The sequence below is a fragment of the Fusarium fujikuroi genome, chromosome FFUJ_chr03, assembly GCF_900079805.1.
Source record: "Fusarium fujikuroi IMI 58289 draft genome, chromosome FFUJ_chr03".
NCBI classification, from domain to species: Eukaryota; Fungi; Ascomycota; class Sordariomycetes; order Hypocreales; family Nectriaceae; genus Fusarium; species Fusarium fujikuroi.
Window position 1 is genome coordinate 4,953,889 of NC_036624.1, and position 20,719 is coordinate 4,974,607.

Below are 20,719 nucleotides of genomic sequence, written 5' to 3' on the forward strand. Positions count from 1 at the left end.
TCAAGGCAATGATGTGACCAAGGTGGCATCGGAATTGCCGGACCGATGTAGCAATGAAGGCTTTTACTCCAGCGGTGAAAGACATGGCCTTCCAAGCGGTAGAGACAAATGCCGGCAGCCGAGTGACGCTACCTCAGGTGGAATGCTCGGGAGTTTGTATGTCACTAACGTGGTGCAGATCTGCAGTACGTCTTGTGACTCGAGATTTATACAGAGGTAGGTATGCTAGAACAACTCGTATTGTGAATCTTTGCTAGACCCTTTCCGCTTTTAGTTTTCTCATCTACTCACGCCACAAAGTCCAACTCAAATCATGTCTAGCTTACAGCCAGCTCACAAGGGGATCTTGATTCTACTCGGAGTCGCCCTAGTTTTCTTCTAGTACGGCGCCCATTCCCATGAGTCAAAGAGATTCTAATAATTTTCAGCTTCCAGAGTAGCTCAGACTATGGTTCGTCTATCAGCTTGAGAGAACGCACAAAGGTACACAGTAAGTCAACCCAACACATCTCGCAGCAATGAAAGCCCTCGGCTGATCTCTGTAGGGCGATGTGTTACACCACGCACTATTGCTCTCACGTATGACGATAATCCTAATGAGGGCATATACGACCTCTTGGCGCTCTTAAAGAGCTACAACGCAACAGCGACGTTCTTCCCGAATGCTCCGCACCATTACAATACGGTGAGATTGGATAAATACGTTCATGATGCACATGCAGCGGGGCATCAAATTGGAATCCATACGTCAGTTTTACCAATGCTTCTGTAGTCTGCTCAACTAATGCCCGTTAGGTGGGACCATATTAACCTAGATGATGCTGGCCATGAAAGGGCCTTGGATAATATCGTATGTTCTGTATGTCTTCTCTTTATGCCATAATGCTAATAACTTGTAGGAAAAGATGAATGCGTGGCTATATAATGTCATCGGATCACGATCCAGTTTCGTTAGACCTCCTTATGGTGCCTGTGAAATTGACTGCAGGATGACCTTGACTGGCAACGGGTACAAAATTATACAGTGGAACATGGACACGTTAGACTGGATCTTTGGGACTGATGACAAGTTTGAGTCCACCATTGAGATTATCAAGAATTGGGTGGGCAATCAACCCGACATCGATAAGGACGACTATGCAGGGCCCATCGTCTTGATGCATGGCCGATACCATACAAGTGCTACGGTTGTAACGCAACATTTGTTGGATCTTTTTACCTCCAAGGGTTTCAAATTTGTGTCTATTTCTGAATGTTTGGGCTTGGATAGATGGTAGACTAATGATATCATCTCATCGACGTTTGATGCCTATACCGGGGGAAAACATTATAATATCCACTATCCAGTCATCCACCAAGTAAATAGCTGGGAATTCCTATTTTAGGAGGCGTTTCTCTAGTATGATTCGTTTGCCTCTAGACACATGGGTATCTGCGGCCTATGGTAACCTAACATAGTGTTTGTTCACCCGTTCAACCTTTCAGGGTTCGTAAGCAGCTTCGTGTTACACCAGGCATAACTGTTTGCAGAAAGAAATATGTACTTGGCATTGTGATGTAGCTCAGCTATATGGATCACTAGACTTGAAAACTCCGTTCATACAACCGCCTCTCAACTTGGAACACTACCTCCAATTTTGACACCAGCACTTGTCCCCATCGGCTCAGTAGTCATATTAAATGCTGACTTAACAGTAGTTCTGTCCGTTGCCAGTGAACGTTCCGGACTGGTAAGCACCACCAGCGTTACCAAGGCAGTCAGCTATGAATTGTTAGCAACACTTCTTATACTTTCTCAATTTTTGCCAAACTTACCAACAGTGACGAGCTTCAGGTTGTTCTGCTTAGCCCAGTTGATCAAGGCAGGAGTGAGAGTCTGCACCGTGCTGGCGTAGGTCTCGTGCATGAGGGGAATGTGACCGTTTCCACCAGCACCAGCCTGCTGGAACTTCTGCAGACTCTGCTGGGCCGATTGTCCGTTCCAGTCACCCGAGTCGACATCGTCGGTGATGACCTTGTATCCGAGCTGCTGCATGGTGGGCAAGACGTTGCCGCCGGTGGCGAGGTAGGGAGGTCGCATGTAGGCGGGCTTCTTGCCGATGATGTTGACGAGGGCCTGCTCCACCTTCTGCATCTCCTGCTTCAGCCCGTCGGTGCTGAGACTGCCGAAGTTCTGGGGGTGAGTCCAGGTGTGACTGGCGATCTGGTGGCCCGAGTTGTAGGCCTTCTTGATGGCGGCCTGCTGGTTGTAGATGCAGCCGTAGAGTGTGCCGGTCAGGAAGAGGGTGGCCTTGGCACCGGCGTTGTTGAGGATGTCGACGAGCTGGCTGGTGTACTGTCCAGGGCCGTCATCGTAGGCGAGAGCGAGGACACCGGGTCTGGTGCATTGGCGGATGACAACACCAGCGGCCTGGCGGTTGAAGAGCTCAACTGGGTCCTCGATAGCAGCGCCGGCAACGGTGCCAACGAGCAGGAAAGTGCTGACAGCAGCCTTGAGGAATGACTTCATTGTGGGTGAATATGTACGAAAAGATATATACAAGAGTGAAGAAAGAGAAGTGATTGACAAGGTAAAGGCATCTTAATTGTTGGCGCCAAGGAGTGTTTATATAGGGATGATCACTGAACGAGGTATTGTTTCAGTAAACATATTCTCCATTTCAGCCGGCCCGAAACTATTCCTCTTAATCAAAGCATTGCAAGATCAATCAGGCCTTTGACCCCAGTGGTGTCCTGCCCTGAAACGCTGCTATGTGTTTTCAGGCTAAATTCGCGACCCCCTGTGCCCCTAGCAATTAAACCACAAACGGACGGAAGAACCCATGATTCGACGGGTGATTTCAGAGGGGGCCCATCGATACAGGGCAGCTGATAACAGCCGGGCTCTGATCTGGAACTCCGGCATCCGCACCACGTGGTTCGACAATGCGGAGACTGGTTGTGACATGTTGCCATTCTGAGCTTCAGCTTTGACTTTATTCGACGATCCGGGCATTGTTCCTCCGGCATTGCAGTGCAGGCGGTTAAACTGGGACCGGTTTCATCCTTTCGGAAATGGTTACTGGCTCGAGCCGTAGCTCCACAGCCAGATCCACAGAGAGACATCACTAATAAACAGTCAGCTTCCAGGTAGATTGTCAATTAATTCGGCATTGAACTTGACAAGCCTCCTTCATTTTACGTATTTTACCCGGTGGCAAAATGCAAACTAAGCACAGATATTGATCCCCCAGATCTAATATAACCCATTCCCCTCATTCTTCTCAGCACCCAATCCTCTTCTGTACCGATATTGTAACCTCATCAACTTAGCCACGCCATTTATGCCGAGTCGGTACAGCAATCGATCGTGAAGTTGCCGAAAAATCATGCCCACTTCACGGAATGTCGATGCCCGCACGGCTATTCACACGCTCTATTCTGTCTGTGACCTCATCATCAAAGCCTAGAACCGCGTCTCCGCACTTTTCGGGCGTAAGGATGTCCTCCAACGCGGACAAGATGATCTACATCCGAAGTGTTTACATAGTCGGGGCTAGCATCTGCCAAGTCCGTCAAGCCACAAAGACGCATCGCGGTTTCCAGCTCATCTCGTAAAACTTGGAGAGTGTTAGTAAGGTCATTTGGGCTAGATGTGATGATGACTTACTGTTGAAGGCGTGTACAACGCCATCTTCGCCGTAGCCTACTGAGTATGCAAAGGGTCTTCCAAGGCCAACAGCTGATGCACCAAGGCAGATGGCTTTGAGAACATCAGAGCCTCTTCTAAATCCGCCATCGACCAGCACCACCAGCTTATTGAACACTTCAGGGCAATTCTTATGAAGTTCCAAGAGTAGCAAAATTGCTGGAGGAGCTGTGTCTGCTGCGCGACCTCCGTGATTGCTGAGAACAATACCTTGTACATCGTGCTGCATAGCCAATTTAGCATCTTCCCATCTCTGAATCCCCTTGATAACGATAGGTACGTCGACCTGAGCACGGAGCCAAGTGATATCGTCCCAATTCAGAGACGGATCAATGAACGAGCCCGTCTGACGCGCGAGCCCCGATCCTTTCCAATCTTCCCCTGCTCCGGCGTTCTCGCTTTTAACCCTCTCGTCAGCTTCTCGCTTGGACACGACGGGTAAATCTGCTGTGACGAAGAGTGCCTTGATCTTGCCGGTTTCTGTGACCTTTTTCAGCAGGTCTTCTGACAGTTTCCGGTTCTTGTTCACATATAACTGGAAAAAGGCTCGTTCGGGCGTGACGTCGAGAACATCTTCATGCGGGAAGGATGAGGGTGTCGCCAGTGTCTGGATGATACCCGCCTTTGCTGCTCCTTTGGCTAATGCGAGTTCGCCTTGTTCACCGCCAGTCAATGCTGCACCAGTTGGTGAGATGTATACTGGCAACTGGAGATTGCACCCAAATAGCTCAGCTGTGGTGTTGACTGTCCGGACGTCTCTCATGACTGCCGGCCGTAGCCAGATCCGTCCGAGAAATGAGGCGTTTGCGTCACGGGTGAGGTTATCGTTCGCTCCTCCACTGATGTACGCGTATTCCTTCTTTGCCAGGGCTGTTGATGCTACGTTCTCAAAGTCGTGCAAGTTGATTATGTTGCGAAGAGGAGGTCTCTCATTGGGATTTCTTGGTTTGTTCGTTGCTTGCCCATTGGACTCCGATTCCTTCTTCTTGATGCTCTTGGACACTTTGAGGGATCCGAGATGATATTTGGCATCTAGGGCTTTTTGTACAAGTGAAGGCGCGTGGAAACTGTTATATTCGTCACTCGCATCCTTGCCGGCATATTGGTAGATTACTTTCCCATGTTAGTTAATGGACATGTAGCAATGGCAGAAAGATGATGACAACTCACTCTCAACACCTCCTGGGTGATCTGGCGCAAAATCCGTAAAGTCGTAGACATTATCATTGATTGCAAGCCATAAGTCATCCGGTTTGTTATGCACGGCGATATCCTCCTCTGAAAACTCTCTCGACATGGCTGGAGTTGATTTATTTTTAATATCAATGCAGTAAGTAAAAGAATCGTCCTACTCTGTCGTGCAAAAGGTCATCTCACAATGTATTTAAGGTATCAGAATTGCCAATCGCAGACGGAATTCCAAGATCCAAGTGCCCGGAAAGCATACATCTGAGTTCCGATTGGTGGATCTGCTGCACCCCGCATTTGGCTCGGGTTTCATCCGAGGTCAAGTCTTGTACCTCTCGGATACTACCCGGGAGCTTTTAATTATTTTAACTAAATCAGCTGTAGCCTGCTATCCTTCGGCAAATAGAATGGCATATTCTGAAATGTCATAGCTATCGGCTCTTAATTAATTTGGAGACCTTTTACGCAAATCGGGTTCAGTATTTACTTACTACATTGGTTTGTCACTGCTGCCATGACCTTTTGAGCCGTTACTCATCACTTCTTACCCGAAGATGCTGGCAAAACAGACACAGACTCCTGGAACTACCATCATAGAAAACAAAGCAATAAAGCCAGAACATAACTCTGACCCATATGAATATCAATGTCGACAACTCGTAGTAGAGAACTAAGAAATGAGCAGATGTTACTGATGCAAATAATAAATATCCTGGCTGGCCTGACGACAGAACAGATTGCCGGGAAATCTATAATCCGAATTCTCCAGCGACCCTTATCTTAGCATGATTTCTCTTATCCATAGCGGATCTCTAGCCCACCAATCAACTAATCATTTCGGAAAACACTAACTCTTTCTGCAATTAACGTCAACTAGCACAAAATAATAGTCAGATGGTGGAAAGCTGAAGTTCCTGAACTGGCATGCAAGATGAGCTAGCAGTCAATAGCTTGTGTAACTACATGTCACTATCTGAATTAGCTGAACGCCCTGAAGGTCTCGATCAACGCCCAAACAGACCGAGACCAAAGCCACGAGGAAAACATGAGCTCACATGCCGGACTAAATTAATAACAATGCCTAACGGTAATTCTTATAAAGACGGTGTGGTCTGCAAGAGCGTTTTTCCCATTTGGAGACCCTGATTAGACAGAACCCGAAATCTGAATCCTCGATTCGTCACAATGGTCAAGATACAGCTTCTCTACTCGCTGGCCTTTGTTGCCTCAACTCTTGCTGCACCCTCGGGTGTTTTAAGCTCCCTCTTTTCGTCTCTCGATAAGCGAGCTTGCACCAATCCTTCAAACATGCTCCAGAACCCCGGCTTCGAGTCAAAATCTATCAGTAAGTCCATTCAGCCACCAGTGATATAATCCTCAGACTCTCCTCTACCACCACCAAATTCACTTGCCAATGGATAACTCACTAACATGAGCCAGAACCATGGGTCTATGCTCCGTACTATCCGAAGCTCACTAGCCAGAAGCTTGTGACTCCTGGATACAAGAGCGACAAGGCTCTCCAGATCGCTGGCATTGCCACGACACAGAATGAATATGGCTACAGCACACTTAAGCAGAACTTTACCAACTGCAAGTTTGGAAAGTACCAGCTGTCATGGTCCATGTACCTCCCCAAGGGTGCAGCTCAAGGTCTGGATCCCCGTATACCTGGTATGAACATCTGGGTCTACGATCCCGCTGGCCAAGGACAAGTAGGAACACTGGCCTTTGGACCCAATTCGTTCAACAGTTCACTTGGCTATCCTGTGAAGCAAGGAACACACAAGGCAAATCAGTAGGTGGACCTCTCGATGAAACTGCCCTATAACATCAATGTTGGCAAATGTACATTGGTCATCAATTGGTTTGTGCCAGGTCAGGAGACGGGTAAAGGAAACGGGAAGTTGACACTCAAGCTCGATAACTTTGTTCTGAAGCCTGCAAAATGAGTCACTGTGGTTATGGTGTCAGTTGAGTTCATCCATGTGGATATGTACATGGGCATTCTCTCTGGGTTGCGCAACAACAAAAACTCTGTGCAGATACAGCTCTTAAAGAGAGGGGGTCGGCTTCCCCAGGGTCTTAGTTACTAAAAATACCAACGTTATGAATTTCTGTTATCAAGATCTAATTAATTTTCTATATCGATATGCATATGCTACGCTGCTGCAGCAGCTATGAGTGCTGCACCAGTCCCAGAACCATCTCTTGTAAGCTCTATTTTTATCCTTGCTTCATTAGCCTTCCCAATTGCTTCAACGTCACGCAGAGCAGTACGCATGAAGCTCTCGAAAGCAGTATGGAATTCGAAAAGTGAGCCATCGACCGCAATATCAATCACCCCATCTGTCAGTTCCGAAGACTCGAGCGTGTCTTTCGAGTCATATGACGATCCGCTTGTCGATGTTGCCAAAGGCTCTTCCGGGCGTATACAGCCAAACATGCGTCGCATAAATCGTGTAAAGGCGTTCCACCGGCTGCCAGTCTTCGCTGATGTCGACTTCTCGTGTATTTGATGTGTATGAGCTTCCAGGCCTGTTTTCTGAGACATGCCTGAAGTATCAAGCCTGCCAGACTGAATGAGGATTGCAGCAAGACCGGCGCCTACTAATCGAGCAGATCGCTTCACGATTACAGTAGCCAACATCTGGATAGTCTGCAAGTCCCTCGATGTCACACCTGTTGCTGCTAGAGTGTCGGTGATATAAGACAAAGCGGACAGCGAATTCTCTGGTGTCGATTCTGCAATCTTGGACAAAAATGCACTGTCAACCCCCATCTGTATGTAAACAGGGCTTCCGTCCGGGAATGACATGTCTAATGCATTGCTGCGCATCAGATCCAAGAGCGACAAGCGTAGTAGCTCTCCGAGATACATGCCAGAGACCATCTTCTCGAGAAGACCGCATCCAGGATCTGAAGAAGACTCGTCAACGAGTTTGTCGAATCGTGTTTGAGGAAGAACCTTCAGCCCATCGTCCCATGATCCCCATTCTGTATTGATCACCATGATCCCGTGACTATTGGAAGCGGCCGCTGTGCCAAGTTCGAGTCTCTGGATGTTTGGCAGCTGCTCAATATACGCAGCATTCGTGCCGGTCCCGAGGATTATAGATGCCAAGGTAGAGTTCTTTATTTTCGAGGTATATGCTCTAGTGAGTAGCGTTCCGACTGCATCGTTGGCCAGAACGCGAACTCGCACTGGTAATGAGATATCGTCAATCGCCTCCTGTAGTAATGCGCAAGGATCTTGACCCAGAGTGCTTGGAATATCCCATCCTTTGTCCCAGTGGACGAGGGTACCGCTTGAGATGGAAGTCTGTTCACAAGTGAAGCTGAACGTGAAGCCAAGATTGAAGGAGGCCTCTGGAGTCTCACCACCCCCAATACTATTGTGCTCACGAAGGAGATCTTCGATCTTCAGGGCGATGAAATTGAACAGAGGTTTGTGACTTGAGTGTACTCGGATATCATGAGGGACGAGGTGCTTCTTCTGGAACACATCAAAAGTCGAGTCGCCATGAAGTGTAACCGCGCACACGCGACAGTTCGTACCGCCAAGGTCTACTGCAAGGAAAAGGCCCTTCTCTCGGCCACTTGGAATATGGGTGACGAAGGATGGTATCTGATAAGCATGCTTGTCTTTCAAACCATTTTCTGATAGGTTGGGTCAGTAGATATACTCGAGATAGCAACACACAACACCATACTTATCTGATTGACAAAGTACTTCGTTATCTCCTGTATTTTCACGCTCCCAACCTCGAACTCTTGGGCAACCGATTGAACAGTTGCCTGCTGGCTGTCCCCTAAGCCATCCTCCAACATGGCAAAGCAAGACAGGCAAAAGAATACGTAAAGATGGAAACAATGAGTACGGTACGCATTGTAGAGGCAAGGCCAAAGACTAATACCAAAACTGTTAATAATTCCGCAGTCAGCTCAATCCGCATTGACCAGAATGGTGCAATCCCATTGCCAGGCTCAACGGCAAAGTTCGGCCCGGAGGCGGCCAACGCCGGATCGAGTAGCCACATTCGTACTAGATCAGGGATGACTAGCTTGATAAGACACCAGGGAAATATCGGTCACTTCGCCGTTCTCTCGCTCCCCGCACATTTCTTGCTTCATCCACTCTGCATATGCACATCCACTGAGCACAGCAGAGCAGACATCCACGTACGTCCACTCTGACACTCGACCATGACATTCGGCGAAGATTCCCGTCCTCTGGACCGCGACGCCCCAGATGAGGCTTCAGCACTCAAGGCCCGCAAAGCTTGCAGTGGGTACCCCCTTGTCTCTGGGCCTACCTATTGGGCACCAGACGATCCCAAGACACATCGGATGCTGATTAAGCTGCCAAGTCAACTGCCGGAAGCAGAAGATGAAATGCGTCCTCCAGGGTAGCAACGAAGCAGCATGTCGTCGATGTCGTCGAGCAGGACTTCCTTGTGTATTTGTGCCCAGAGCGAATGCAGCCCAGTTGCCCTCGCTTTCGGGGACTCTGGATCTAGATTTCAAGAACAACGTCTTATCTCGATTAAAGGTTGTCGAGGAGAGACTGTCCATCGTAGCAGATGGTGATATGGACTTTGGTGCGGTAGGAATGTTCTCTGGAGTTTCAGAACAGTCACCAGAGCCAGTACCCGATGGACCACTCTGGAATGCGATTGTACTCTTACAACGGTGTTCCCCAGCCGTGCCACCATCGATATGGCAACGTGATATTATTGAGTCGCTCTGGTCCTCGTACGTTTCCTTTCTTTCCCTTGTAGGGAGTCATTACTAACGTGTAATTATTCCAGCTTTCATGACAGGATGCCAGGGCTGCATTTCATGCCCGATAAACAGACATTTTCAACGCCTCAACCAATCTTACTTGCATCCATTCTCTACTGTTCAAGCAGTCGTGGGCCACCAGACGTGCTAGAAATTGCTCCCCAATTCTTCACAGTTTTATGCAACGCCATCGCTCAGCTGAGCATTCCCAGCAGTGAGATTGGGACACCTCGAGAGTCAACTGTCTCCCAAGAGGAATGGGCCTTTCAGACTGTCCTCGGTATAGTTCTCGCTGGGTTACTGACAGAGGGCAACATAAAGGAAACTGGAAACTGGATTGCCATTGGCTACCGACTAATGCTGGACTATTGCCCTGCTCATGTTGACGACACGTCAAGAGAATGGCGCAAACTGTTCAGCGGCATTCAAATCGTTGACCTGGAGCACTCATCGATTTATCTGTCGTGCCCAGTGATTCCCATTGAAGCGCCACTTCCAATCCTCCGCATGTCACCCCTAGATCAGTTATACAAGCTTTCCCGGATGATGCATACGGGCCTGAGCCACTTTACTGGGCGAAGACTACCAACTATCTGGTCTTGTTTTCAGGAATCTAGTCTGAGCTACCATGGATCAGCCACAAGTTTCACTGCCATTGATGGGATCCTTATCAAAGATTGGGCGAAGCAACTAGATGACTGGCTTCAGGAGTTCAAGGGCAAGATGACAGAACCTGATGACCAAAGCAGCAAGTTGGTTCTCCGCCAGTACGTTCTCCATCGATTGCTTGTGCTATCAATCTACCATCCTGCCCGAAGCGGCAATCTTTGGGCTCATAGCATAACGTCAAATGAGCAGGAAGAGTTACTCTTGTCAGCGAGGGCGACTCTAAAGCTTCACCAGCATGATGACTCCATTTGGGCAAACTGGGACTTGATCATGATAACCTGGGCGGCTTTGATCGTTCTGCAAGGATTACAAGGAGGAGTGGGAGAGATAGATGGTAAGAATTATCGACATACATGTTCGAGTCAAGCACTAACCGCTTTTTTAGATATGAGAAACATCAGGCTGCACCTCGATATATTGAAACAAAAGAACGAACCAAAGCCTAGTCTTTGCGATAAACTGATTGCCCGACTAGAGGACAGCCTCCAAGATATCAGCACGCCCGATTTCACTTACGTGCAGCCCGGCCATCCTACAGTTATGGACCCTACGTTTGATTACTCATGGCAATTATTTGATCAAGTAAATTTACAGCAGATACAATTTCCTGGATAAATAAAACTACTGATCTATCTAAGAAACTTGACCTCACATTCCAACAGGGAACGTCACAGACCGAACCCTCATGGTGGGCGCTATTCGTGATGCCATGTTATCAGGCTTCAGGTCACCGTCTTCGTCCCCATCAGCTGTTAGTGTGGGCGATGGAGGAAGGTGGCCCGAGACCTCCCTTTGCCTGATAGTCTTCTCGACTCCGTAGAAATACTATACTCGTCAGTCTTGTTGATGGATACTTCATGGGTAGTGTGCTTACGTTCACTGTCTTCACCTTCAACTCGAGGGTAGCATCTCTGTCCACCACCACCATGCTCTTTGGATGTAATTGGAGGCACGAGAGTGTGCAGAGGTGGCTGACTCCACCCTCAACTGCTTGTTGGATGGCAACGGCTTTCGAGGCCCCCGTAGCAATGATGACGACTTCTCGTGCATCCATGACAGTCTGCACTCCAACAGTCAAGGCCATGTCAGGCACTGCCTCGATATCATTGTCAAAAAATCTCGCATTCGCAATCCGGGTCTCATATGCAAGAGACTTGATTCGAGTTCGGCTGACAAGACTGGAACCTGGCTCGTTGAAAGCGATATGACCGTCTGTTCCTATACCCCCAAGGAAGAGCTCAATACCACCGAACGACTTGATCTTATCTTCATAGGCTGAGCACTCAGCGAAGAGGTCAGGGGCGTTCCCATTGAGCAGATGAATATTCTCGGGTTGGATATCGATGTGTTTGAAGAGATTGTGGTGCATGAAGGAGTAGTATGATTCGGGATGTTCGCGGGGTAAACCGACGTATTCGTCCATGTTAAATGTCACGACATGTTGGAAAGATATCTTGGAAGCTTTGTATGCTTTGATCAAGTCATTGTATATATGGAGAGGGCTGCTTCCGGTGGGAAGGCCAAGGACGAATGGCTTTTCGGATGTAGGATTGAAAGCACGAATGCGGTCTGAATTATCGCAGTATCAGCATATCTTGATTAATGTAGGCTGGAGACTTAAACAATCAGGCAAGGCTTACTGATGATGTAGTCAGAGATGTATTGAGATGCCTCTTGGGGGCCTTCGCGGATTACGAGACGCATCTTGGAAATGTGGATAGGTATTCGAACAATAGTAATCACTTGGTAATCGCAACTTGCACAAAGTCTAGATTTTGATCTCTCCTTAACTGGTAACTATATCTTATACAATCTTCCTCTATCAACGTGCCAAACTATCTATTGTGTCATTGGGCCTTGATAGAAGCAAGGGAGAAGCCCGAACTTTGCCGGTGCGTAGACCGAGCCAAACAGAGTTTCGCGGCAGCTACTGAACCGGGATACTACGGCCATTCTGCGGTTCCGGTCCCTTGGGTTTGGGACACTAACAACTTCAAGTTAGCTCCTTATCGGCAAATGTTAAGAATGCGGCCAACTACCAAACGCCACAAAACTAACCCCCCTTTGGAACATGAGTCGCGAACCGAATTAGATGAACTCTAAATTTCCGAACTCCTCTTTATTGACACAAGCTATGTTACACTACTAAGAATCTGACAGAAACATATTAACCCCATTACTCAGTGTCGCACCCCGCCCCTTGTCAACCTAGCATGTATAAGTCATGTCCAAAGTGACGCTAGGAGTACCCTTGAATCCCTCAGGCACCGCATACGAGATGTTGTAAATCCAGTGATCTCTCAGTGTAGCTCCATAAACGACATCCTGCTTCACCAATCCTGGTGCAGTAACATTAACATCAAGGCATGGCAGCTTCTCAAGGCCCTTGACAACGTTCTTGCCGCCAAGAGTCCAGGAAGGAGGAATACCAGTCAAAGCAAAAGTAAAGAGGTTGGATCCGTCCTGAGTAGTGTTGGGGTAAGACACAGTCAACTTGTTTGCTTCGGCCTTGGCGTTCAAGGTTGAGGCGCTGGGGTAGAGCGAGAAGAAGCCCATGTAAGGGTAAGGCTTGTGAGAAGGATCAGAAGCCCACTGCACGATGGCTGGGACATACTGGTTGCCTCTGTTGACGGTCTCGTTGACGGTCTGGCCGCCAATCATGAGCTCAGCGCTGAGCCAAGAGGTAACGTGGCGGGGGTTGCTCGAGTCAAGCTCCTCGTAGATGGTCTTCTTGATGAACCGTGTACCCTTCCACTTGCCCTTGGACTTGATGATGGCCTGAGCGTCCTTGGAGATAGTGGGCGCGATAACATCCATGACAAGAGCAAGGGCAGCACCTTGGGCGATATCGTAGAGGAGATCGGTTTCGCCAAGAGGAGGTTGGCCGCCAACACCGCGTCCGTAAACACCCCAGAGAACCATGGAAAGAATCTGGGAGTGAGTGGTGGCATCACGACTGTAGGCACGATCGTATGGTCCAACCATGTTGCCGAGATAAGGATTGTAGTGAGCAGCAACGTCCTTCCACAACTCCTGCAGGATGAAGACTGAGTTCTTGGTCATGGGAGCATCCTTGGGACCGTAAGCAATGTTGGCCGCGAGAGCCCAGATGTCAATGCCATAGTAGTTGGGTGCATTGTACTCAGACAGTGCATTCCCGCATCGCTTGAAAAGCTTGAGGAGGTCGTTGCCCTGCTCCTTGGCAAAGTTGATGAGGACTTTGTTGTTCTTGCGTTTTCCGACCCAGCCAGTGGTGAGAGCTCGCATGATGCCTGGGTTGGAGTACCCAAGAATCAGGTTGTCATCCAACGGGAAAGATCCATTGCGACGCATTCCTCCAATCGCAGCTGCCTCAAGAGCATCTTCGATGCGAGATTCAAGACCAGCTGGCAGAAGGTGGCCGAATTCCTCGACAACTTGGATAAGCTGGGTACTGGCAAAAGGTTAGCATCCGAAAGTTCCATCACCGGCAAAGAATTTCTGTGACTTACCCGACAAATTCTCTCCAGTTGGGGTCATAAGTACCATAGATACTAGGAGGGTACAGAGGTCCGTTAGGGGTAGGGTCAGGCTCATCCGGCGAGAGCTTGAAAGTGCCGTACCAAGCTGAGTCGAAGTCACTATTCAGCTGGTTTGCCAAGCTGGTAGCCAAGTCAGTCAAGTGGTTCTGATGAGTCTGGTGAGAGTCTGACTTACACATTTTCAATAGCCTTGACAGCAGTCTTTACATCATCGCCCTTGGCGCGATGCAGAAGTCCTGGAATATGCCAGGCCGTAAAGCGGACAGACCATTGGCCATTGTCCTGGTACCAGACATAACCGTAGCTCGAGTCATATCGGGAATCCGATACCTGCATAGAGTAATCGAACAGGCTCTGCGCAGCTGTAGACTTTGTCAACACAAGTTTCACAAGAAGAAACTTGAAACAAACCTGGTGTGAGCTTCTGGCTATTGCTGTTACGCTTAGCCAGGCTCGCTGCAGAAGCCGCAGAGCTAAAGGCCAAGAAAGTGGTAGCGAGTGAAAGAAGACCCATGTTGAATATCTCAAAGTGAAGCGATACGACAGAAACAAATGACGGGCCTGTGACCTGAAAGACAGAGAGAAATGAGTGGACAATCAGCCCCTCTTAACATGACTCCGGATCAACAGCATCTTTCCCCAGATCGTTTCCCAGACCCTTGGGAATGGGATGGGCAAAACCGGCGAATGGCACCGGCGGTTTTGGCCCTCTTGGGAACTTCTCCGCATTCTGGCCCTGTCCTTTCGTTGTCTAGACTGGATCAATCAGGCTAGAGAACAGCTGATGAACCGGTCACTCCACACTTGATAGCGGCCCCATCGAAAGCTGGGGCTGCAAAAGTTCATGCAGGTTCAATAATCTTTGGATTTGAGTGGATAAACACGGAATTGATGCGCAATTGTTCCGTTTATTTTTCTTCTTTTTTCTTTTCTTTTTTAGAATGTACTCATTTCTTGCAGAGATGTTTCTTTTGTACTGCTGTATATGCTGTAGTTAAGAGGATGCATCATGGTATGCTAGCTTGTCAATGAATGAGGTCTGACTGTTTCAATGACTCGGCCAGAACATGCAAAGTCCAAACTCTAACCTCGTTCCCCTAAACGAGGGACTTATTTTCGCGTGGAATTTCGGCCCCGAGTGCTTGGTTGGACCCTGATCAGATGATAAGACTAATCTCACAGGATAGAAAACGAGCTCGAGATTGGCTCCGGCAAAGTCCGGTGGACTCTCCGATGCTAATCACTTCCATCCTTGTCTATCATGGTCGCGTGCACTATGGAGACTAAGCTAGCTTGCCCCCATGGGGGTCCGATAATAGCAACGTCGCGGGGAACACCGGCCCACAAGAGATACGGCATCGGGCTCAGATGGTAGATAATGCTACCTTGCCTCTCCCCTCTCTCACTCTGCATGTCTCCAGCTAAACCCTCGTCTCATCAAAGCATCACAATGGTTCAAGCACAGGCTTCTCTTGCCCTCGACGACCAGTTGGCCGCTGGCTGGTTTGGCTGGCTGACCAACAAGGGCATCCTCAAACTCAATGCGATTCTCTGTCTTTCGCTCATCTCTAGTTATGCCACTGGTTATGATGGCAGTAAGTGCCCAGCCTAAGCAATTAGTGTTGGCTCCCATTTACTCACCACTTGAATAGGTATGATGAATGGCTTGCAGAGCTTGGATACGTGGAAAGCATCCTTCAACAATCCCGATGCCAACAAACTCGCCATGTAAGTGCTGACCGTTGAGGCTTAAAAACTTGGCGCCTTGTCAAGTCTCTTGGCTCCATAACTGACATGACCCACTCCAGTTTGAACGCAATTCAAAACATTGGTCAACTCGCAGCCTTGCCATTTTGTGCCTGGTTCTGCGATAAATATGGTCGTCGCCCTGGCCTTGTTGTTGGAGCGACTATCATGCTTCTCGGAGTTGGTCTCCAAGGTGGAGCCCAGAACACGGGCATGTTCATCGCTGCTCGAGGAATTCTCGGTTTCGGCCTGGCCTTGAACATCACAGCTGCCCCTGTTCTGATTATGGAATTGGCGTATCCCACTCAGAGAGCGCCCATGGTTTCTATCTACAACACTCTTTGGGGTCTTGGTGCTCTCTCTGCAGCTTGGATTACCTACGGCACCTTCAGAATCAACAGCGACTGGGCTTGGCGCATTCCTTCCATCCTCCAAGCACTGTCCAGCTTTCTGCAGCTTGGTCTATGCTTCCTCATCGACGAGTCTCCTCGATGGCTGGTTGCTCAAGAGCGTGAGCCTGAGGCCGAGAAGCTTCTTATCAAGTATCACGCCAACGGAGACAGCAGCAATCCAGCAGTGGCTGTCGAGATGGAGGAGATCCGAACTGCCATCCGCTTGGAGAATGACGCTATGAACTCTACCAGCTACCTTTCTTTCTTCAAGACCAAGGGTAATCGCCATCGTTTCTTCATCATTCTCGCTGTCGGCTTTTTCAGTCAGTGGAGTGGCAACGGCCTCATCAGCTACTACTTGACCCTGATCCTTAACTCAATTGGCTACCGATCCCAGGAGACACAAACACTCATCAACGCGTTGCTGACCGTCTGGGGATTGTTCTGGGGTGTTGTGTTCTCCCTGCTTGTCAACCGCATTCCTCGCCGCGCCTTATTCCTTTTCTCGACTCTTGGTTCCTTGGCAACCTATGTTGTCTGGACAGCTCTCGAAGCGACCTACGAGATGTCAACAGACCTCAATGAAGATGGAACTGGAGGCCCAAGCGGCATAGCCAAGGGTGTTCTTGCCATGATCTTCCTCTTCAATGTCTTCTTCACGGCCGGTTGGGGTGTTCTGCAAGTCACTTATGTTGTCGAAATCCTTCCTTTCAACCTTCGTGCAAGAGGTCTTGTCTTGTACAACCTGTTTGTGGCCTGCGCTCTGATCTTCAACCAATACGCCAACCCAATTGGTGTCACGAACTCGGGCTGGAAGTACTATATTACTTACGACGTCTGGCTGGCTGTAGAGGCTCTTGTCGTCTACTTTCTGTTTGTTGAGACACGTGGTCTGAGCCTGGAGGAGACAGCATTGGTGCTTGATGGTCCTGAGATGGGAGACAAACTTGTCGGAGAGGTTCTTAAGAACACAGAGAAAACCGTTCAAGTTATTGAGACTGAGAAGCGCGGATCCATATAGGAAGAGTAGGGAGATCAGATTATGTAATAATACAAGACATAGTATATTCAATGAGTCTTTAGTTAAAAGATTACTCTTTACATAGTAATAGTTCAGTCGTGTCAATTTATGAAATCGTGCTCGGTCAGTATCTACATGATGTCCCAAGCAACTCGAGCTCTTAGGAACCGATATGGACAATTATATCTAAATCGTGACTGGTTTGAAGTTAGATATCCAATACCAGAAGTAAATTCCAAGACAGTAGGAATTGGTCACAATGCAACCCCATGTTGAATTCATCATGTTAACTTTCTCAACACCGGGTCGCCTAACCTACAGTGTTGATGCTAGCTTCACAGATGAGGGGTTTCTCGCAGCTCGCCCGAGTCATTGTTCGGTCCGCCGGCTTTTTTCGGCGAAAGTGGGGACTTTCATCTTATCGACCCCTCAACCAGTCCACCGAGTGTCATCACTGAAGTTCATAGCAGGCTTCTGGTTTTATTAGTGTGTCTAGGACCCCATAGCTTCTCAATACGCATACAACCAAGCCTCGGTTTCCATTTCATCAAGGTTAAATTGATCTGTTATCAATCCAATCATGGACAAGCCAGATTACGAAAATCTCGAGGTGATACAGAGGAACAGGCTTACTCCCAGAGCCTACTGGTTGCCTCCTACACATCTCCTCCTCAATGGAACATGGGACTTCCAATATGCCCCAACGCCCTTGGAAGCTTCAGAATATCCCCCAAAGAACGGAAGCTCTGAAGGGACTTGGTCAGCGATCAATGTCCCAGGCCATTGGCAACTGCAAGGACATGGCCATCCGCACTACACCAATGTCCAATTCCCGTTCCCGTCAAACCCTCCTTACATACCAACTGAGAACCCCACGGGGACTTATCGGCGACACTTCAACGTTCCCGCTGAATGGGACAGCACATCCCAACTCAGACTGCGTTTTGATGGCGTTGACAGCGCGTATCACGTCTGGCTGAATGGCACCTTTGTCGGATATTCACAAGGTAGTCGCAATGCTGCCGAATTCGACGTCACAGGCATCGCCAAGAAAGAAAATGACAATGAATTGGTAGTGAGAGTCTATCAATGGTGTGAGGCGTCATACATCGAGGACCAAGACCAGTGGTGGCTGTCGGGTATCTTCCGCGATGTGACTTTACTGGCACTTCCTGGACAGTCAAGGATTGAAGACTTCTTTGTCAAGACAAACCTTGATGAGAACTATGAGAATGCTGTTCTCCAGGTCGATGTCACCCTGAACAAACCTGAACTTTCAACTCTCGATCTCCTGCTAATTCTTCGAGATTCCGGGGTCGAAGTAAGCTCAACACGCAAGACGGTTGTTAACAACACAGTCAAGTTCGGAATCCCCGTTTCAAAGCCCAAGAAATGGACTGCCGAAAGCCCTTACCTCTACCAGCTCGAGATCTCACTCCAGGCACAAGGAGGAGACACAGTCCAGTCAATTTCACAGAATGTTGGATTCCGTAAGGTCGAACTGAAAGATGGCCTCATCACAGTCAACGGCTCTCCAATCCTTCTTCGGGGCACGAACAGACATGATCACCATCCGATCCATGGAAGGGCTGTCCCATATGAGTTTCTCAAACAAGATCTGTTGCTCATGAAACAGCACAACATTAATGCCCTCCGAACGAGCCATTATCCAGGCCAGCCCTGGCTGTATGACTTGGCTGATGAGCTGGGATTTTGGGTCATGGATGAAGCTGACCTAGAGTGTCATGGGTTCTATGACGTTGTCACCCAGCATGTCACACCTGCTCCATATCTGGATTATGAGGGAAGCAAGGAAGAGTTCTTCCCCAAAGCAGCCCAATTCACCTCTGATAACCCCGAATGGCGCGAATCTTACCTCGACAGGATGGTGCAGATGGTACAGAGGGACAAGAACCATCCTTGCATCTTCTCATGGTCCCTTGGTAACGAGTCCTTCTACGGTGTCAACCACGTCGCGATGATCGAGTACGCACGAAGTATCGACGACCGACTTATCCACTACGAAGGCGACATCAAAGCACAAGAGACTGACATGTACTCCTACATGTATCCTGATCAAGACCGGCTCAAGAGACATGTCGAGATCGATGGCATCAAGGATGGGCAGTGGGAGAAGCCTGTGATTCTTTGCGAATACGCTCATGCTATGGGTAATGGCCCTGGAGGCTTAGATGACTATCAAGACGCATTCCGTAAGTATAAACGCCTTCAGGGTGGTTTCATCTGGGAATGGGCCAACCACGGCCTCTTGCACAAAGACGGCTACTATGCATATGGAGGCGATTTTGGTGACCAGCCAAACGATTCCACGTTTGTCATGGATGGTCTCTGCAACAGCGAGCATAAACCAACCCCAGGTCTGATTGAGCTGAAGAGAGTATTCCAGCCTATCAACTTCAAGTACGAGGATGGCAAGGTGTTTATCACAAATGAGTATGACTTTATCGGCCTTGACCATTTAGAGGCTAAGTATGCCATTAAGGCGTATGGCGATAAGTAAGTAAAACTAAAACTGTGATGAGAACAAGCTAATCAAGGATGACTAGGCCGTCCTTGCTCGAGTCGGGCACCCTCGAAGTGCCAAGCGTCCGACCGTGGGAAACAGTAGAGCTTGCTCTCCCCGCCGACCTAACTAAGTACTCGGATCATGAAGAAGAAGTGTTCCTGAGTCTCTCTTTTGCTCTCAAGGAGTCTACCGCGTGGGCACCAGCTTCACATGAGATCGCATGGTTCCAGCAAAAGATCTCCACCGACAGACAACCCAGTATTCCTGCCAGTCTATCAGCTTCCGGAAGTGTCAAGGTTGTCGAAACTCGAACCAAGGTCGAAGTATCTGGCTCAGATTGGGAAGTTCACTTCGATCGTGTACGAGGATACGTCACTAAATGGTCTCGCGGATCAGATCTTCTGGAAGTTGATCCAGACACTCGCGCGGCAATTTATCCATGCTTCTGGCGCGCGCCAACAGACAACGATAAGGATAGTGCAGTCAGCGTATGGAAGGACTATGGTGTTCATCGAATGACTTCTCAGCTGAGATCGTTCAAGGTTGAGAACGGGGCGGACGGCTCTGGTGTCAGTATCGAGACCAGGACATACTTTGCGCCTCCGGTTTTGGGATGGGGATACGATATTCACACTGTCTACCACATATCCTCAAAGGGCGTCTTGTCGATAAACCTGGTTCTCAATCCCAAGGGAGTCTTCCCAGTCGACGTCCCTCGAGTTGGTCTGAACATCAGATTGCCCAAGAGTCTCACACGAGCCTCGTGGTTCGGTCGAGGTCCAGGCGAGTCTTATCCCGATAAGAAGCACTCACAAGCCATTGGAATTTGGTCTTCTACGGTTGATGACCTCGAAGTCCCATATGATGTGCCCCAAGGCAATGGAAATAGAATGGATACGCGTTGGGTGCGGCTTGTAGATGCAGGAGGTCGCGGAATTAGAGCCTCCAGGCTTGATGCCGCAACCTTCAACTGGACTGGCGGCCGTCTGTCAGATCGAACTATTGAGAACGCAAAGCATCCTGTTGATCTTGTTCGCGAAGACGCTACGCTTCTTAACCTAAGTCCAAGGGTCGCTGGTGTTGGTAGCGCGACATGTGGACCTGGTGTGCGGGACGATTTGTTGGTCGAGGTTAAGCCCGAGTCATACGGATTCGTACTAGAAAGTATTTAAATTAAATGAA

The 20,719-nt window shown here is 48.8% G+C and overlaps 10 protein-coding genes; 5 read left to right on the forward strand and 5 right to left on the reverse strand.

Moving 5' to 3' along the window:
* Window positions 1-313: 313 nt before the first annotated feature.
* FFUJ_03667 (probable chitin binding protein) lies at window positions 314-1,277 on the forward strand (the record flags this gene model as incomplete). XM_023575540.1 has 5 exons in its annotated part: window positions 314-381; window positions 429-490; window positions 546-747; window positions 796-850; window positions 900-1,277. The coding sequence occupies 5 exons, from the start codon at window positions 314-316 to the stop codon at window positions 1,275-1,277; spliced, it is 765 nt and encodes a 254-aa protein (XP_023428706.1).
* A 411-nt stretch (window positions 1,278-1,688) lies between these two features.
* On the reverse strand, window positions 1,689-2,509 carry FFUJ_03668 (related to deacetylase; the record flags this gene model as incomplete). XM_023575541.1 has 2 exons in its annotated part: window positions 1,689-1,762; window positions 1,816-2,509. The coding sequence occupies 2 exons, from the start codon at window positions 2,507-2,509 to the stop codon at window positions 1,689-1,691; spliced, it is 768 nt and encodes a 255-aa protein (XP_023428707.1).
* A 929-nt stretch (window positions 2,510-3,438) lies between these two features.
* Window positions 3,439-4,985, reverse strand: FFUJ_03669 (probable CYB2-L-lactate dehydrogenase (cytochrome b2); the record flags this gene model as incomplete). XM_023575542.1 has 3 exons in its annotated part: window positions 3,439-3,599; window positions 3,650-4,801; window positions 4,859-4,985. 3 exons carry the CDS (start codon window positions 4,983-4,985, stop codon window positions 3,439-3,441), a joined length of 1,440 nt encoding a protein of 479 aa, XP_023428708.1.
* Window positions 4,986-6,061: 1,076 nt separating this feature from the next.
* On the forward strand, window positions 6,062-6,678 carry FFUJ_03670 (uncharacterized protein; the record flags this gene model as incomplete). XM_023575543.1 has 2 exons in its annotated part: window positions 6,062-6,221; window positions 6,317-6,678. The coding sequence occupies 2 exons, from the start codon at window positions 6,062-6,064 to the stop codon at window positions 6,676-6,678; spliced, it is 522 nt and encodes a 173-aa protein (XP_023428709.1).
* A 359-nt stretch (window positions 6,679-7,037) lies between these two features.
* FFUJ_03671 (probable glucokinase) lies at window positions 7,038-8,707 on the reverse strand (the record flags this gene model as incomplete). XM_023575544.1 has 2 exons in its annotated part: window positions 7,038-8,536; window positions 8,590-8,707. 2 exons carry the CDS (start codon window positions 8,705-8,707, stop codon window positions 7,038-7,040), a joined length of 1,617 nt encoding a protein of 538 aa, XP_023428710.1.
* Window positions 8,708-9,082: 375 nt separating this feature from the next.
* On the forward strand, window positions 9,083-10,945 carry FFUJ_03672 (uncharacterized protein; the record flags this gene model as incomplete). XM_023575545.1 has 4 exons in its annotated part: window positions 9,083-9,164; window positions 9,247-9,631; window positions 9,688-10,664; window positions 10,716-10,945. The coding sequence occupies 4 exons, from the start codon at window positions 9,083-9,085 to the stop codon at window positions 10,943-10,945; spliced, it is 1,674 nt and encodes a 557-aa protein (XP_023428711.1).
* A 33-nt stretch (window positions 10,946-10,978) lies between these two features.
* Window positions 10,979-12,034, reverse strand: FFUJ_03673 (probable glucosamine-6-phosphate deaminase; the record flags this gene model as incomplete). XM_023575546.1 has 3 exons in its annotated part: window positions 10,979-11,155; window positions 11,205-11,899; window positions 11,971-12,034. 3 exons carry the CDS (start codon window positions 12,032-12,034, stop codon window positions 10,979-10,981), a joined length of 936 nt encoding a protein of 311 aa, XP_023428712.1.
* Window positions 12,035-12,538: 504 nt separating this feature from the next.
* On the reverse strand, window positions 12,539-14,365 carry FFUJ_03674 (uncharacterized protein; the record flags this gene model as incomplete). XM_023575547.1 has 4 exons in its annotated part: window positions 12,539-13,763; window positions 13,822-13,971; window positions 14,027-14,213; window positions 14,263-14,365. 4 exons carry the CDS (start codon window positions 14,363-14,365, stop codon window positions 12,539-12,541), a joined length of 1,665 nt encoding a protein of 554 aa, XP_023428713.1.
* Window positions 14,366-15,301: 936 nt separating this feature from the next.
* Window positions 15,302-17,010, forward strand: FFUJ_03675 (related to hexose transporter protein; the record flags this gene model as incomplete). XM_023575548.1 has 3 exons in its annotated part: window positions 15,302-15,446; window positions 15,504-15,579; window positions 15,660-17,010. The coding sequence occupies 3 exons, from the start codon at window positions 15,302-15,304 to the stop codon at window positions 17,008-17,010; spliced, it is 1,572 nt and encodes a 523-aa protein (XP_023428714.1).
* A 580-nt stretch (window positions 17,011-17,590) lies between these two features.
* Window positions 17,591-20,709, forward strand: FFUJ_03676 (related to beta-galactosidase; the record flags this gene model as incomplete). XM_023575549.1 has 2 exons in its annotated part: window positions 17,591-19,527; window positions 19,578-20,709. 2 exons carry the CDS (start codon window positions 17,591-17,593, stop codon window positions 20,707-20,709), a joined length of 3,069 nt encoding a protein of 1,022 aa, XP_023428715.1.
* Window positions 20,710-20,719: the final 10 nt, after the last annotated feature.